The sequence below is a fragment of the Polypterus senegalus genome, chromosome 9 (genome assembly GCF_016835505.1).
Source record: "Polypterus senegalus isolate Bchr_013 chromosome 9, ASM1683550v1, whole genome shotgun sequence".
Taxonomy (NCBI): Eukaryota; Metazoa; Chordata; class Cladistia; order Polypteriformes; family Polypteridae; genus Polypterus; species Polypterus senegalus.
The window spans coordinates 120,062,010-120,078,810 of record NC_053162.1 but is presented as its reverse complement, the minus strand read 5'-3'; the positions used below and the strand labels follow the sequence as shown (position 1 = coordinate 120,078,810).

Here is a 16,801-nt window from a genome sequence, read left to right as displayed (position 1 = left end):
GTTTATAAGACCCAGTAATAGAGTAGAAGTTTGAATAATTCATGTCCTGCTCAGTGTTTGATCTTTGAATGAATCATTTTTTTGTATCTGTTGAAGTTTATTATCTTTATTAGAATTAAACTTAAGTTTAGTTTGTATTATCATTTTGTCCATGTCACAAATTTTATGTACAGCAGAATACCTGTGTCAGTTGTTAAAGCAATTAAAAACCAAGAATGCAGCTGTTTAACACTAAAATAAGCAATAAGGGTTCAAAATCTTAACGAGCTAGACAACTAAAGTGAAGCAGAAGTGTTACTTGAGCAATAAGTGATTCTTATTAAGCAATTGGGTTGGAGCAAAAACCTGCAGCCACTGTGGCCCTCCAGGACTGAATCTGCCCATAGCAGCAACAAACAGTGGCAGGCTTTCAGTTTTCACCTATGACGCTGTGTTTTGAATAAAAGGTTACTGTAAACAGAGAATAAAGTAATTCACATGCTGCAGATCTGTCAGTGACAATAGTTGTAGGCAAATGAGGTCATGTGTGGAATTTTCTACTTGTGGCATCAGTTTGGCACTCAAGAAGTTTTGCTTTTGGAGCATTTTGAAATTGGGATACTCATCCTGTACAATGCTGTTTCTACCAACAATAAACCATTAAAAACAAAAAAAGACACATTCACACCCAATGAGTAGAAAGCAAACCATTCCAGACACCATTGAGGGGAAATGGTCTTTTGTTCAAATGATTGAGAACAAGTCACACAGAGGTGTTTCATTGAAACATACATAAGTTGGTCTTCCTGTTAATCTATACAGTAGATAATTCCAGTAAGTTAAGATTTAAAAAGGATTTCCAAGATTTGAGGATACAATTATAGAGGACTTCCAACAAAAGTGTAATTTTGTAATGTGATGGAACTGGGGCACCAACTAGCCCCAAACCCAATCACAAACACACACTAAGTCCCGGGTTCAAATAAAGGATGGTTTATTTTACCTCAATTCCTCCAGAAAGTAATACAAGCACAAGTTATTCCTCTCTTCCAATCGCCTCTCCTCTCTTCACCGCACTGCCCTCCTCCAGTGAAGTGTTGCCTTCCTTTCTCCCAGCTCTGAATTGCCTAGACAAGGGAGTGCAGTCCCTTTTATTGAGGACCCGGGAGTACTTTTGGTGCCAGGACTGCTGCCCGTTGGAAGTACTTCTGGGGCATACAGAAGTACAATATAGTGGAGAGTATACATCGCTGCATTGCCCCCTTGCAGCACCCACGGACCCCAGCAGGACTGTACTGTTGGACTACAACTCCCAGTGTTCCTTGCTGGTTCCTGAATGGGATTAGATATGGAGAGCTGCTGCCATATGGTGCCTGGCATTGAATAAATACCCATTGGAGACTGTCCTAACCTGCCCTTCTCTTTTCTCATGTCCAGGCAAGGTACATGTAATCATGTCCAGTCATGACACCTGTCTCTTTGCCCGGGGCCTACTGTCCAGTTAGGGAGTCTTCTCCGTCTTGTCCATCCATCCCTCGGGGCAGCCTTGTCCGGGTACACCATCCTTCCCTCTGTTGGCTGGGATGCCTTTCTTTTTACTCGGAGACTCCTTTTTGGGTTAGAGATCTTCTTGACTTCCTGCTGGGATGCCTGTCCACCCCATGTGTCTCCTACAGTAACTATTGTACTTGGAGAGAACAGTCTATTTTGTAAAGAGGAAAGATAGACAGTACAACGGCATTGCACAATGCAATGTAATAACTTCTTATTTGATTGTGTTACTAGCTTGTCATTTTTCTAATTGTTTTTATTGTTTTTTTTTTTTTATCATTTCTAAAGTAGGCCTATAATTATAAGCGTTTGCTTTTTCTCTTACAGTGTTAGCACATTGCATGTTAGTATGTGCAAGTTTTAAGTAAATTAAAATCTACAAATACACTGTTTTATTATTTGAACAATTTATTAACTACAGGGAGAGTGAGCTCTCAAGTCTGGCCTCTCCAGATTTGTCTACAGTGGATGTTACAGCTGTTGTCCAACGAATGAAGCAAAAACGCCCACTCAAAAGAAAGAGTGCCTTTCAGTTTGAAATAAAAATGAAAGATGCACTTCAACAAAGAGAGGGTTAGTTTTCTAAAGTTTTGTTTGCCATGGAAGTTATTGCTTTCATTAACATGTTTAGCTACTGGATGAATGTATTTGGTTTTAATCAAAATTATTCTTGTAGTCTTGATAATAACCTTTGAAGATATTGAAAACCAATGAAAAGTCTTACTTGATTCTCAAAACGTTTATTTTTTAATGAATGTTTCTTGTAGATTTGGAGACAGAGGGGCAAATTCCAAGAAAATCTGTGATGGACCAAACTGAGTAAGTAACTTGATTTATCTGTATACACCCAAACGTTTATGATAATGTAAAATGAAAAAGAACACTTAAAATTGATAATTAACGTAACTCTTATGGTTTTACTCTATATGGACTGTAAATCATTTCACTTCGCTATATGTTTTATGAATTCAAATAGAGAAAACAAATTTCCTCAATTCTAATATTGTAATCAGACCTAAGACCTATTCAGAAACCATATTATATTAGCACTATATAATATATACATGACTCATGTTTACCCACCAAGCAAGTTATTGGACAACACAAATTATAAAATGCAGAACAGAAATGCCTATAGTGCTTTGTGACTTTCTAAGGAAATAAAAAGTGACTGATTTTTCAGCTCTGATATTTAAAGAAGAAAACAGTTTGGAGCCAGATACCCTTGCCTGTTGTTGGCTCCCACACATTCCACTTTGGCATATATTACCAGTCAATAGTTTTAGAACACATCAGGTTTTCTTCAAATGTAATTAGTTGAAATGCAATAATTGACCTAAAATGGTGAAAAGGTAAGCCGTAAACTGCCAGAGATTTAAATTTAAAGTTTAGGTTAACAAAAACTGAAAAAAGGAAATATAAGAATATTACAAATGGGCCATCTTAAGAGAACAACTAATAGGTTACAACCTACAGATGTTTTGCAGCAGTTAAAGTAAACTAAGCCTTGCAAGTTGAAGCCAACAATTTGCAAAGGTGTCCCAACTTTTGTTGATTACTTAAAAACCCTTTATCTGTCTTAAAGCAGAGTTGGAACAAACTGTGTTACTACACCCTCTGAAGTACTACTTAAACAATATTTTAGTGATAATGGCAAGAAAACAGCAATTGACAATTTACACCATCCTTCCCTCTGTTGGCTGGGATGCCTTTCTTTTTACTCGGAGACTCCTTTTTGGGTTAGGGATCTTCTTGACTTCCTGCTGGGATGCCTGTCCACCCCATGTGTCTCCTACAGTAACTATTGTACTTGGAGAGAACAGTCTATTTTGTAAAGAGGAAAGATAGACAGTACAACGGCATTGCACAATGCAATGTAATAACTTCTTATTTGATTGTGTTACTAGCTTGTCATTTTTCTAATTGTTTTTATTGTTTTTTTTTTTTTATCATTTCTAAAGTAGGCCTATAATTATAAGCGTTTGCTTTTTCTCTTACAGTGTTAGCACATTGCATGTTAGTATGTGCAAGTTTTAAGTAAATTAAAATCTACAAATACACTGTTTTATTATTTGAACAATTTAAGAATATTACAAATGGGCCATCTTAAGAGAACAACTAATAGGTTACAACCTACAGATGTTTTGCAGCCGTTAAAGTAAACTAAGCCTTGCAAGTTGAAGCCAACAATTTGCAAAGGTGTCCCAACTTTTGTTGATTACTTAAAAACCCTTTATCTGTCTTAAAGCAGAGTTGGAACAAACTGTGTTACTACACCCTCTGAAGTACTACTTAAACAATATTTTAGTGATAATGGCAAGAAAACAGCAATTGACAATTTAAATGGGACAAGAGCATTATTACCCTTACAAGTGTAGGCCTTTCATTTAGAGAAATTGCAAAAAAAATCAAAATGTCGGTGAGTACGGTGTCCTGCACAATCCAAAGACAATTGGAAACTGGAAGAAACTTAGATAGGAGGAGATCTGGCAGACTCAAAGTCACAACCTAGTCAGAAAAGAAATTTCTGAGAGCCACCAGCTTGTGTGATAAGGCCTCACAGCAAAACATCTTCAAGCACAGCTTAACAATTTAATTGTTCTGGTGCGATGACAATAAAGTCTTCCTTCCTTCCATAACAGCATAAAATTTGAAATCTTTGGTTCATCCAGAAGGGCATTTGTACACCATCAAATTGGTGACAGGATGGTCCCTCAGTGTGTGACACCAACTGTCAATCCTGGAAGAGTAACTGTGATGGTCTGGATTTCTTTTTCTGGAGGCAGATTTGGTGACTTTTACAGAGTGACTGAAATGTTATATCAGCAAAAGGTGGCTACTTTAATGAATAAAAACTTTGAGTAATATTTTGTACACTTAATGATTCCTTGACTTTTTTTTTATTTGTTCTATGCGTTGATTTCATGAAACATTAAGACATTAAACTGTGTGCCACAACAACAACATATATTTATATAGCACATTTTAATACAAATGATGCAGCTCAAAGTGCTTTACAAGATGAAGAAAGAAACAAGAAAATTGTATTTCCATAAAAACTGAGGTGTTCTAAAATGTTTGACCGGTGTTGTATGTGTATGTATATGTGTGTGTGTGTGTATTGTGGAACTGGCCCCGGACACAGACAGACGGACATCGTTTGATCACCCAGCACACGTTTATTTACACCACAACTATATACAATATTTACAGTTCAAGTGCACAAACCCAGTGCCTCCAGCACCAATTCCCCAAAAGTCCAGGCCTCTCACACAGTCACTAGTACCTTTCTTCTGGCCGCCTCTAGTCCTCTCTCCAGCTCCATCCTCTTCCACCCGACTTCCGCTCTCGACTGTTGGGAGGCGGCCCCTTTTCTAGCACCCCACAGTGCTCCACTGCCAGCGAAGACCCGTCGGTCTAAGCGATACATCCCGAGAGGGCAGCATGTCCCTTCCCCACCGTACTCCTCCGGCCAAAGGCTCCAGTGTTGTGTCGTTCATCTGCAGCCTGCGGCGTCTCTGATGATGCGATCGCAGAGCCACCGGCGAGAACAGGGAGAATTGCGTCGGTGAGCTTACCTGTCCGTCACCTGCACACGTCGTCTGCCTCCTGTGGGCTTCTCCCTCTGGCCCAATTGGGTCTCTCTCTGGCCCGGGATGGACATTCCTAGGTCCTGCCTCCAACCAATCATCGGTGGGCTCACAAGACACACCGCCCAATCCCGTGCCTGCCGCAAGGAGGGACTTCCGGTGCGCGGCCATCTTGTCCCCAGCTGCTGCGATTTCTTGAGCTGCAGCGGCTCCGATCTTGCAGAGTCCTCTGCTGCCGCCCTCGCACTGCCTACGACCTGTGGACCGGTGTGCTTTCGCCACTGACGCGGATCCGGATCGTCCCTGCCTGAAGAAAAGGTGAGTTCGACCACAAAGGGCCGACTACCGCGGGGCAGGGCACTTACCTCCCAGATCCCGCCCCTACGAAGCGCCTGCCTCGGTGTGGCCTTCTGCGTTGCAACACCGGCCTGGCCGTCCTTTCCGACAGGGCGACTCTCGGAGCCCGCTGCACTCCGGCAACGCCTGTTCTTCTTCCTCCACACCCGGGGAACATGGCCATTCTGCAGACCGGCGGCAGTCCGTGGGGAAAACCCCTCCCGCGGCGAGTGTGTGGGGTCCGCTGCTGCGCCGGGCCGTCCACAGAACAATATTTTAAAGCACGTCCCTGACTTTTATCAGGCAGAGCATCCTGCTGACTACGCCACTGTAGAACTGGCCCCGGACACAGACAGACGGACGTCGTTTGATCACCCAGCGCACGTTTATTTACACCACAGCTATATACAATATTTACAGTTCAAGTGCACAAACCCGGTGCCTCCAGCACCGATTCCCCAAAAGTCTGGGCCTCTCACACAGTCACTAGTGCCTTTCTTCTGGCCGCCTCCAGTCCTCTCTCCAGCTCCGTCCTTTTCCACCCGAGTTCCGCTCTCGACTGTTGGGAGGCGGCCCCTTTTATAGCACCACAGATGGGCTCCAGCTGCTTCCCGGCATTCCTCCGCAGACATGCCCCCGTGTGGCGGAAGTGCCGGCTGCGCACCAGGAAGCCCTCCAAGTGTCCCCAGTCTTCTTCCCCCTAGCACTTCCGGGTGTAGCAGAAGTGCTGGGCTCCAGGGTTCTTCAGGCACCGGAGCGCCTCCTGGCGGTGGCCACGGGTCCCTAAAGGGTTGGGCTTCCAAGCCCCCTACCCAAGGCCGCCAACAAAACCAGGGTGGTTGCCCCCTCGTGGTCAGGAGGAGGCACCAGCCCTCCTCCAGTCCTCCCGGGCGTCCCGGCTGAGCTCCACCCTCAGCCGCATGCAACAGTATATACAGTATATATTGTTTAAAATTGCTGACCTTGATTTACAGTATATGGGGCTAAAAGCCCCAAGCCTTTATGAGCATTCTTTTTGTCATTATTACAATATATATAGAGGCCTGCCCCCATCCCAAATACTGACTTTAAGGTTTGTGGGATGTGGGCCTGTCTCTTTCTGGATCCCTAATCTTAAATACTAGATTGGGGCTGAATTTTAGATTTAAACGGTGCCTGAATTTAAGATTGTCCCATATATATTGTAATAATGACAAAAAGAATGCTCATAAAGGTTTGGGGCTTTTAGCCCTGTATACTGTAAATCAAGGTCAGCAATTTTAAACAAAATAATCAGACACACAAGGATGGGTAGATGGACAATTTATGGAGGCGGACCGGAAATTAAACAGTGGGATGCTGGGAAAGACGTGGTGATGGATGGGAAAATGACGTTTTCAAATCGAGACCATAGGGTAAAAAGAAACCCGGAAGTGTTGTGGTTCTTTGAGTCGTCCTGGCGGAATTATGGCGGTGTTGCTTCGTCTTTTCTGAGGAAATAGAAAGAGAGAGGTCAATACCCCACCGTTGTCCCCTGGCACAACTTGTCACGTTCTATGTCAGGTTCTTAAGCTGCTCCCCAAGTTCTAGTGCGTGACTCTGTGTGTGTATATATATATATGTATATGTATATATATATATGTATATGTATATATATATATATGTGTATATATATATGTGTATATGTATATATATATGTGTATATGTATGTATATATATATATATATGTGTATATGTATGTATGTTACTGATTCCCTGTTTTTTTTAGTTTTGTAAAGAACAATAACTTTGACCCCTTTTTCAGTAATTCAAGTAATGCATTTTTAATTTGTCTAGTGGAGATTTTATTTTATTCACCTCATTATTCATGCCTTTTTGACATTGAAATATTCATTGAGTTTAATTTTCCTGTTTATGTTTTAAATTTATGGGTCTTTATCCTGAAGATATAATTTTCTGAAATTAATCCAAAATGGTATATTTTGCATAAAATGCCCAACTATTTTATACCCGACTGTCACAGCATCTGCAGCATTTTTTTTTCTGCAATGTATTTTGTAATAAATACATATATCCTGATTTTGATGTGGGGGCAAACAGGATTTTAAGTATGGAAATGCATTTATCACTACAAAATATAGTTGTATCTCAATGTTTTTTATTTTATGTTTTTTTTTTGTAATATTGGAAACTAGGGGACTTTGCCCCCTGCTCACTTCTCTCGCCAACCCAACCCACCACTCCACCCCCCAGGTTGAGCTGCAAGCCACCCACTTCACATCTCTGCCGCTCACGTTGTGAAGAGGGGGGCTGAACGCACCCCAAAGAAACGCGGTTGCTCCTCCAAAAAGCCCCTCTTAAACGGTGATAGAATGGGAAACAAATAGGTTGTTTTTTTTTTTTTTACCTCCTCTTTGCTCGATCAGCTTCTGGATTGCTGCTGCCATGCCACGTGATCTGCATCTCTGCACAGTGCTTCGAACATTTAAAAGTCTGTACAGCAGCTTTCTTTTAGTCTCACTGCCTTATAACATTGAATTTTGATTCCGTGTTTGGAATACCATTGTGACAACGCAATGTATGCCCATGAGTGCATATCGTTTCTTTCGGTGCGCATGATTATGTGAGCAGGACTTTTCCAGTTCTCTTTGCATAAGCTTTTGTCTTGCAGGGCTTAAAATTTTCTCTCACGGAATTTCCCCTGCACCCGAATTGTCGTACTTCCATTATCTCTAACCTTCTTTGTATGTTTACCACGCCAGCGTTTTTCAATTCTTTACGACGTTCTACTTTGTCATCTACTCTTTATCTTTTATTTCTGGCCCTGTGCATGGTTAAATCTCTTGGCACAAAGTCTCGTCTCGCGGGATGTGAAAGTGTCTCTCTGAGAAAATCACATCTCGTCTCCTTCCAAAATTTTTTTTTTATAATACAGAGATATCTTGCTGTGAGACATGAAGGCATTTATGTATGACATTGCATAATGCAATATAATCTTATTTAAATAATTGCTAACAGCTTGTCATTTTTCTATATCTGTTTTTATTATTTTTAGTCAGTTCTAACAGCTTGTCATTATACTGTTTTTATTATTTTTTAGTCAGTTCTGAAGTTGGCCTATGAGCATAAGCATTTTCCTTTTCTCTTACAGTCTTAGCACATTGCATGTTAGTGTGTCTAAGTTTTAAGTTAATTAAAATGTTCACATACATTGTTTTATTATTTAAACAATTTATTAATTACAGTGAGAATGAGCTCTTAATTCTGGCATCTCCAGATTTGTCTAAAGTGGATATTACTGCTGTTGCCCAACAAAAGAAGCAGAAACACCCACTCAAAAGAACGAATGCCTCTCAATTTGAAATAAAAATGAAAGATTCAATTCAGCAAAGAGCAGGTTGGTTAAGTTGTTTTCATGAACATGTTTAGCTACTGGATGAATGTGTTTGGTTTTAATGCAAGTTTAATGCAAGTTTGCTAGAGTCAGCCGTAATGTTTTATGATGATATGCGCCGCCAGAAGCAATTTTGCCGTGCTCATTCTTATGTTTACTTTCACAGTTTACAATCTGGAAGTAATACAACTTCCACATTGCAGACATTTTGTGTTCTGTTTTTTTTTTCTCTGCTTAAGGTTCACACAATCATGCTTGCATGCATGTTAGTAATATTGGTTATAGGGACTGGGGGATTTGTATGAGTATGAGAACAAGTACTTGAGCCCTGTATCAGTATAGTTGTATTCCTGATATTTATGGTAATAAACAATTAAAATGATTATTACTACATATAATTTATGCATTTATGACTTACTACATGTTTCTAATTTTCTACCTTACAGCCATCATCTGCAGTTTTCTGCAGTAGGTTGCAAAATTCGTAAAATTATTTTCATGTAGTTATTGACGGTAAACTTGTGATTAGGCAGATCTTTAAACTTTCAAATTGCAAGGGCCAACTATATTTTAATAAATATTCAGAATGAAGATATATAAACCTGTGGTTTCTGTTAACACCACTTTTTAATAAAAAAAAGTCTGTTGTGTCATTACAGTATACTAGCCTTTTGCACCTTTTAATGCAAGCAACAACACTCAATATAACATGCTTAATTCTGCCTTTTGTGTTTTCAGCAGTTCAAAGTCATGTGTGAGGAAGCCAACACAATCTGAAAATAGAAAGAACAGCAGATGTATTGAAAAACAATATGACCTTCCCAAAAGTGTGGTTTTGTCAACTTTCAGCCATTTTGCCAGGACCAAAGTGTCCAAGGATGTTTATCCCATTTTGCAGACATGGTAAGAATGAAAATTTACTGTGCATATCTTCCATACATATGCCTTCAAACTTCTGTGTCCAGGATGTGTCTGACTGACATGCATATAGTGAAAAAATAAAGATGCTGCACACTGCAGGCCAATAAAAGAAGTATACAAAATACAGCTCACAAGTACTTTATAAAACTGCTGTGGCCTTATCACCCTGCATTTAATTTCTTTTTCCTTGGTAACCCATTTTAAGTGCTCCCATGTTCCTGAGCGGCTACCCAGGTTCCTGAGGTTGTCTGGTGACGGCTCCCCCTAGTGACACTCCACCACACAGTTGTATTTGGAGGACCAGACTGGGTCTTCTTCCCAGTGTACTTGTGTGACTACAGTATGTTGCCCTTTTGTGGTTTGGGAAAGCACAGCACCACTCATAAAAATAACATTTTATATCTTGACTCCTCCAAGTGACCCAGGATTGTACCAGTAGCCCCCTATTGTGTACTTAAGCATCTAGTACCTCCAAATCCTTCACACTTCTTAAAACTTGAAGTGATGTTTAATGTATCTCTAATGACAATGTGCAAATCTATATTTCTGCTTATAATTTGGCACATTTTAATCGGTGTTCTTCTTGTTTGACTTTGGCCCAATAAATACAATAATTACATTAGACTTTAGTTTGAAATATATTGTTATACAATATAATAGTGAATAAGGAACATACCCAAACTTGTTTTTGATTGCCTCTTTTTGTCTTTCATTCCTCAAGTGTAGGGAAATATTTTGACAGACTGGCTGATGACCTTAGCATGTATGTACACCATGCAAAAAGAAAGACTGTGGAAATGGCAGACCTTGAGCTCCTAATGAAGAGGTAATATTTACAGACACATTCATAATTGCCTATAAATTTCATCAGGTCAGTGGAAATGGTGTTAAATCAATTACAAGATTGTAAGTCATTGCTTATGGCTTCCATTATGCTTGATTACTTGGTTATAATTTGTTTAAATAAACTTACGTATAGTGTTATGACAACATTGTTATAGGAATAACTCCCCTAAATTAAAAACAAAAATCAGTTTCTTGCCTATAAATATATACAGGGGCAAGAAAAAAAAACAGCAATGAGTCTGACAAAATGGTTTTCAGCACATTATACAACCAGAGTATACAACCTTAGGCCTCAGACCATACACTTCAGTGGTTTATATGTTGTGAACAGAATGTTGGTCTCAGAGCTCACTTTCAGAAATTTATCACCACAGAAATTTGTTCACTTGCTCATAAAGTTTAGAAAACATAATGCTAAGTATATGATGATAAACTATAATGATAAGTATATGAAATGGAACTAAGGGATGTGTTGTTGTATCTTTGTCTTCGCTCTTCAAAGTCCGCTTAACGTGCAGTAGAATTTCCCTTTTTTAAAGCTATTAAGAAAATGTGTGCAGATCTTTCTGGATTGGTTTACCCTTCTTCTTAATATTTGAAATGTGTTGGAATGTCCCTATATGCAAAAATTGCCAATGTCTATTTTAAACTTCTATACTTTAGATGGTTGTATATATAATTGTGCAGTTCCTGTTTGTATGCCACCTCATAAACAAAGACAAGCAAAAAGAAAAAATTGTAATGCAGTACATTTAACAGACTTATAATTGTGAATGTATGCATTGCGTAATTACAATGCAAGAGCTGTTACTGCACAAAACAAATTTTCATTCAAGTCCATTCAAGTCTAATTACATCAGGAAAAGCAATTTTTTTGTCGGGAGTTGCAGGCTTTACACATCTTTACCATTTGCAAGAGGGTATGATGGGAGAAACCTTTTGAACTAAATGGATGTGGTTCTTGATTACATCCTCTGCCTTACTGAGACAATGAACTCGTTATCGCCTTTTTTAAAGATGCCGTCTTCACATTCCTCCAAACAAGAGTGGCATACAATCGGCAAGCAAATATGTGAAGTAGATTTTTATTTTTTTTTAAATAAACGAAAAAGCAGAAGATATGATATTGGTCTGCTTTTCAGTGTAAATTGGGATGCAAAATATATACAATATATGTGTGTCTGTGTTTGTGGCTATATATGTATATAAAATAGTTTTTTAAATTGCAGACAAGGATTTGTGACTCAGAAGACACCTCTAAATGTGTTAATTGAAAAACACCTTACCTTGGAGTACAGAAAACTGCTGATCCCTGTAGCCTCCAGTGGTAATAAGGTTACTCCCAATATTTAAGCAAAACCCTTCATTTTTCATATTTGGTAGACAGTATAATGTTCTACAGTGTGTTTATAATGTTGTATTCATTGTTATTTTGCTATTTTATTCTTTGTTTCACTTTACACAGTGTTAAATTATTTCTTGAGCGTACAAGTTTTTACTTTGTGCACAGATATGAATATAACTATTAATAAAGCTAATGTTCACTCAAAAATTTGGCTACCTCTTTTTTATAAGTTACTTAAATAGCCCTTATCTATAATCTCCCCTACCATTTAACATAATCCTAATTTGGATAAAACAATGGACTCTTACGTGATTTGTGCATCATGTTAATTATTAATAAAGGCTCCATTGTAGGCAATAATTGGTGCCCGGCACACAGTAGGTAAGTCCTCTGCAGCTCTGGTACAGTATTTGTCTTGCCCGATCTGAGGGCCTGTTCTCTTCATGTCAGCTGCTGACAGTCTTGCTATATGTGTCTGTGTGTGTGTGTGTATATATATATATATATATATATATATATAGTGAAGACAGAATAAGACCTGAGAGACACATAAAGGTTTGGGACCCAGTCCCGTATACTGTAGTTTGTTAGGATAGCTGTCTCATGAAAGTAACAGACTTCCATGAGACATTGTATGATACAGAGGATTTTTAAACGTGACGGACAGGAAGTGACAAGGTTAATTGACAGTGACATTGAAAAGGTGAGTTGGAGGTGATAGGATGGATTGGAGGCTTGAAGTGAGGTCATCTGGAGTGAGCCGAAAGTGAGATCATTTAATGGGGTTGTATCTTAGGTACCTGGAAGAGGAGTGTGTCTTGGATGGATTTTAAACAGAGTTTCAGAAGGTAAAGTCTTCTAAATGTCGGTTTTCCTGAAGGATAAGAGAGAGAGGCATTAGCACTTAACGTTGTCACGCACGCTCGCATGGGAGGCAGCTAAAGGGCTCAAGTGAAGGCAGTTCTGAGGCATGCCGGGATGTGGCAGAGTGCACTAACTCTTTTTCTCACTTCCCTGTAGACAAAACCCGGGAGGCTCCACCTGGCTCTCTTGACATCACTTCTGGGACCGAACCAATGGAAACGGACCTTACCAGCTCCGGCCCCCCGATGTCACATCCGGGCCTGATCCAATGAATAATGAACACGTGTCCGATCCTTATGACCTCACTTCCTGTCTTCCCCTTTAAAAGCCTACCCTTTTCCCTTCTCCCGCAGTCTGGTTTTAGACTCTGTTGTATGCACTTCAGTGCCAGTGCTTTGAAAACGACTTTTGCAGCCAGGATACCAAATTATATGGGTGGCTGCCCCAAACCTTTATCTGTCTTTGTCTCGTTTTATTACAACGTCTATTCCCCCTTGTGCTTGTATTCACACTGCGTCGAGCCCGTTGCCAGCCCCCTATTTGCGCATGTGTGACAATATATAGATATATATGTGGAAGTGCCCCAGCTCCTTCTCTAATTCAGAAAAGAATTGGTCCTTTTCTTAACAAGTTCCACAAATGGAACAGGCTTCCCTTTTTCTCCATGTGGAGTAAAAAATAAATAAGTTAGACGTGGGTAACTGGAAGAAGTCCCAGGGTGCATTGGTTAGGCTGAGAGACTGCTAACAGTTATTGACAAGTGTAGCTGGTGGTTCTGAACTAATCAACCAACTCTTACACCCATAAGAGTTGGGTACACCCATACCCTAAGCAGGAGAACCGCATAGAGAAAATGAGATGAGGCAATAACTGTTGAGGACTGCACAAACGTTTTCTACAAGGTGGTTGTTTCATTCTCAATTTGCAAACTGTGGAAAGTAAATTCCTTGCTTTAAGATTGTTCCAGTTGTAGCTGGCAATACAATTTGTTGCCCACTCATGGCGGAATTTATTTAGAATTTTTTTTTAATTTAGAGACCTGCTGAAATTCTTACCATGAAGTATTCTATTTTCTATGCCTTATATTTCTAACCATGCAACTCCATATGTATCATATCAGATCTTGCCTGAACTCTTGGTTGCTAAGAGCACCCAAGGAGGACCCACTTGGAAAAATAAGCAAGGTTAGAAACAGTGGCTGAGTGGGGAGAATGTGCAATACAGTAGCTGAAACCGCCACCAGCGTCCAAAAAATGGGAAGAAAAGTGAGAAACACTGATCTAGGTATTAAAAGTAATGCTGTTTTTGTACAAACTAAAGCTGAACCAATAGTTGAATCAAGAGATAGTGAAGACAATATGAATTGGTCATCAGACGCTGACATGGATAATGATACTGACGAATATGCCACTTTATGAACAATCCACCATGATATGCCTTGTCAGTTTAGTCACCTGAAGATTCACTTTGGTGTGGGAGGGATAAGGAAAGATGCTTGAGATCAAGTGGAAAGACAAGACAGATGTTAGCCCCCTAAGTACTGTTCACAATGTAGCAACTGTCAATTTTTGTGCTGGGGAAAGGCGGAAGTCACTAAGCCTTGTGCTGTGGTAGCCTATGATAACACAAGTGGTGTGTTGACTGTGCGAATCAGACACTGACCAACTACCCTCTCATACATAAGCAACATAAAAATATTATTAGAAGTGTGTGCAAAGAAACACATACTGTACTACACTCCTGATTGCAGCATTGTGATATGTGTTAGTGGCTGTCTCAAAAAATGAATGACGAGTACTAAATCTGCATCTGTACAGCAGTGCAAACTGGACATAACCGTTTTGCTGTATTCATGTTAACATTTTGATATTAACATGTTTCTTTTACACATAACATTTATTCTTGTTGAAAAAATTCAACACTTCTGGCTTGTTTTTCCAGGGATAAACATAATGCTATGAGTAGAGCCCACTGATAACAAGGAAATTAGAAACAACTAGGCTGACCTGGCTTCTCTGTCCTCACTTGTGTGGACCTTTCTCTGGACAGACAAAAGAGACAGAATCCCTCCACTTTGCCCCAAATCTACCCCCTGGCTTTTTTCCAGGATGCTGTGACTTGTACACCTCTTCCGCGAGGCTCTCATGGGCTTCCTAACTACATGCCCAAAAGTCACCACCAAGAAATTGACTGCCCAACCAGTCTCCCTTTTCATGTCCTCCATGAACCAGGACTTCTGACTCAATAAGCAGCCACTTGTCCATTTGAGCTAAAGGGACCACCTTGTACCAAGTGAATGAACCTCTGACTTCTGCTGCAATGTGAGGGTCTCAGATTACACAGTGTCAGGCTCTCCATCCCCAAGTGACACACTGACATAATCAATGGATAATCATATGTGAATGTAAAGTATAAAAGCAGAAAAGTAGCAAATAGAAATTAATCTGATTGATTAAGGCATCTTGTTGCATCTTGGCTAACATATCCAAGTAAGAATGTCATCCTACTCTGTACATGTGACAAGAATGGCCCAACAAGGTAATAAGAAATGTAGCTTTATCTGACAGTTTAATGACCATTTTCTATGATCACCAAAGTTGGCTGGCTTCCCCCTAAATTATGTGGGTATTGGAGCAGACATTTTTATGGTTTAATTCCCTTCCTTTATGACACGTGAAACGAACAGTGACTTAATTTAACCTGAGGTTACAAAGTTTTTACTTTGGCTCCTAAGGATAAATGAATGTTGATTAAAATGGTATATTGTGATAATTGTTGGCACAAATTTAAAGCTGGCAATGTGTGGAGATAAACCTTGCACAATTTTTAGAATCCTCTGATTGAGATGATGAAAAGTGAGACAGTTTAGCACAGAAAGCAGAGAGATGAGCTCTGAACTTCCCAAAATTGACCGCTTTCCCCTTCACTGAGCTTTTGTGAACTTCTTTTTGCAGGGGTTTGAGAGGAAGGATAAATTCCTCCTCTTTGGTGTAGAGGAGCTAAACGGCAGTGTGTTTCTGGTTGCTCTGGAGGTTGGAGGAGACCTTCTTTTCCCAGACTTCCTTTATTCCTTGGATCAAGTCCTGTTTCTTCAATTTCAGATTTCTTATCTGGCCATGAAAGTGTAAAAACACAGGCACCGTCTCTTCTGTTCCCCGGACAAACACAAGGGGCTGCACTTTACTGCAGTTTTCACTTCATTAAAATGCATTTACAACCTCATTCATCCATCCATTATCCAACCCGCTATATCCTAACTACAGGGTCACGGGGGTCTGCTGGAGCCAATCCATTCATTCAGCTAACAGAAAAATTAGTCCCTTATTAGTAGCAACCACCCAATGGGATGTACAGCAGCTAAAGGCTAAGAATCAAAATGGTAAGTCAGAGTGTTATTTTGTTTTTAACTCCTGAACACTTACAGTTTTATTAGTCATGTAAAGTGTTGCTAATCACTCAGCAGAACTGCCTGAGGAAATCAAACTGGACTGCTGAGAGAGAAGATGTCTCCAGCATACCCAGTGGCTTCTCTCTGAAGGCCCCGTCCAGCCTAACTGGCTCCTTTTGACACAGAGGGGCAGTAGCTCTTCTGAGGGTCATCCCAGGTTGGTGACCTCCTCTCCTGGCCCAGTAAATCTGTATGGGAGTCTCATTTTGTCAGCACCTACCTTTGATTTAATTCTTTCTGTACTGCTAATGCAAAATTCAAATTCCTTTTTAATTTTATCTAAAGAAAGAACTTTATTTTAGCTGTCTGTATTAAATAAGAGAAATTTTATATCCTGACAAAGGATTCTTAAACTTACTTAATATCTTTCTGGGTTTTCACAGCACAAATCGGGCACTCGGCTATCACAGGGTCTACTCCAAGTCACCATTTAACCTAACACTCCCAATCTTGGAAGAGCACTACAGAGGGCAGTGAAGGTGGCACAGAATGTTACCAACGCTGAGGTGCCATCTGTTCAGGTTGTCACAACACTCACTGCCTTAGAA

General features: G+C 39.9%; 1 protein-coding gene across 1 annotated transcript in view; it reads left to right on the top strand.

Moving 5' to 3' along the window:
• LOC120535676 overlaps nt 1-12,190 on the top strand; it is a 41,608-nt gene extending 29,418 nt beyond the window's left edge. Inside the window, exons 6-11 of the mRNA XM_039763650.1 lie at nt 1,952-2,103; nt 2,298-2,349; nt 8,681-8,832; nt 9,568-9,732; nt 10,472-10,576; nt 11,826-12,190. Of these exons, the coding sequence (XP_039619584.1) occupies nt 1,952-2,103; nt 2,298-2,349; nt 8,681-8,832; nt 9,568-9,587 (376 nt within the window). The 3' untranslated portion in view covers nt 9,588-9,732; nt 10,472-10,576; nt 11,826-12,190. The remainder of the gene's footprint in view (nt 1-1,951; nt 2,104-2,297; nt 2,350-8,680; nt 8,833-9,567; nt 9,733-10,471; nt 10,577-11,825) is intronic.
• Nucleotides 12,191-16,801: the final 4,611 nt, after the last annotated feature.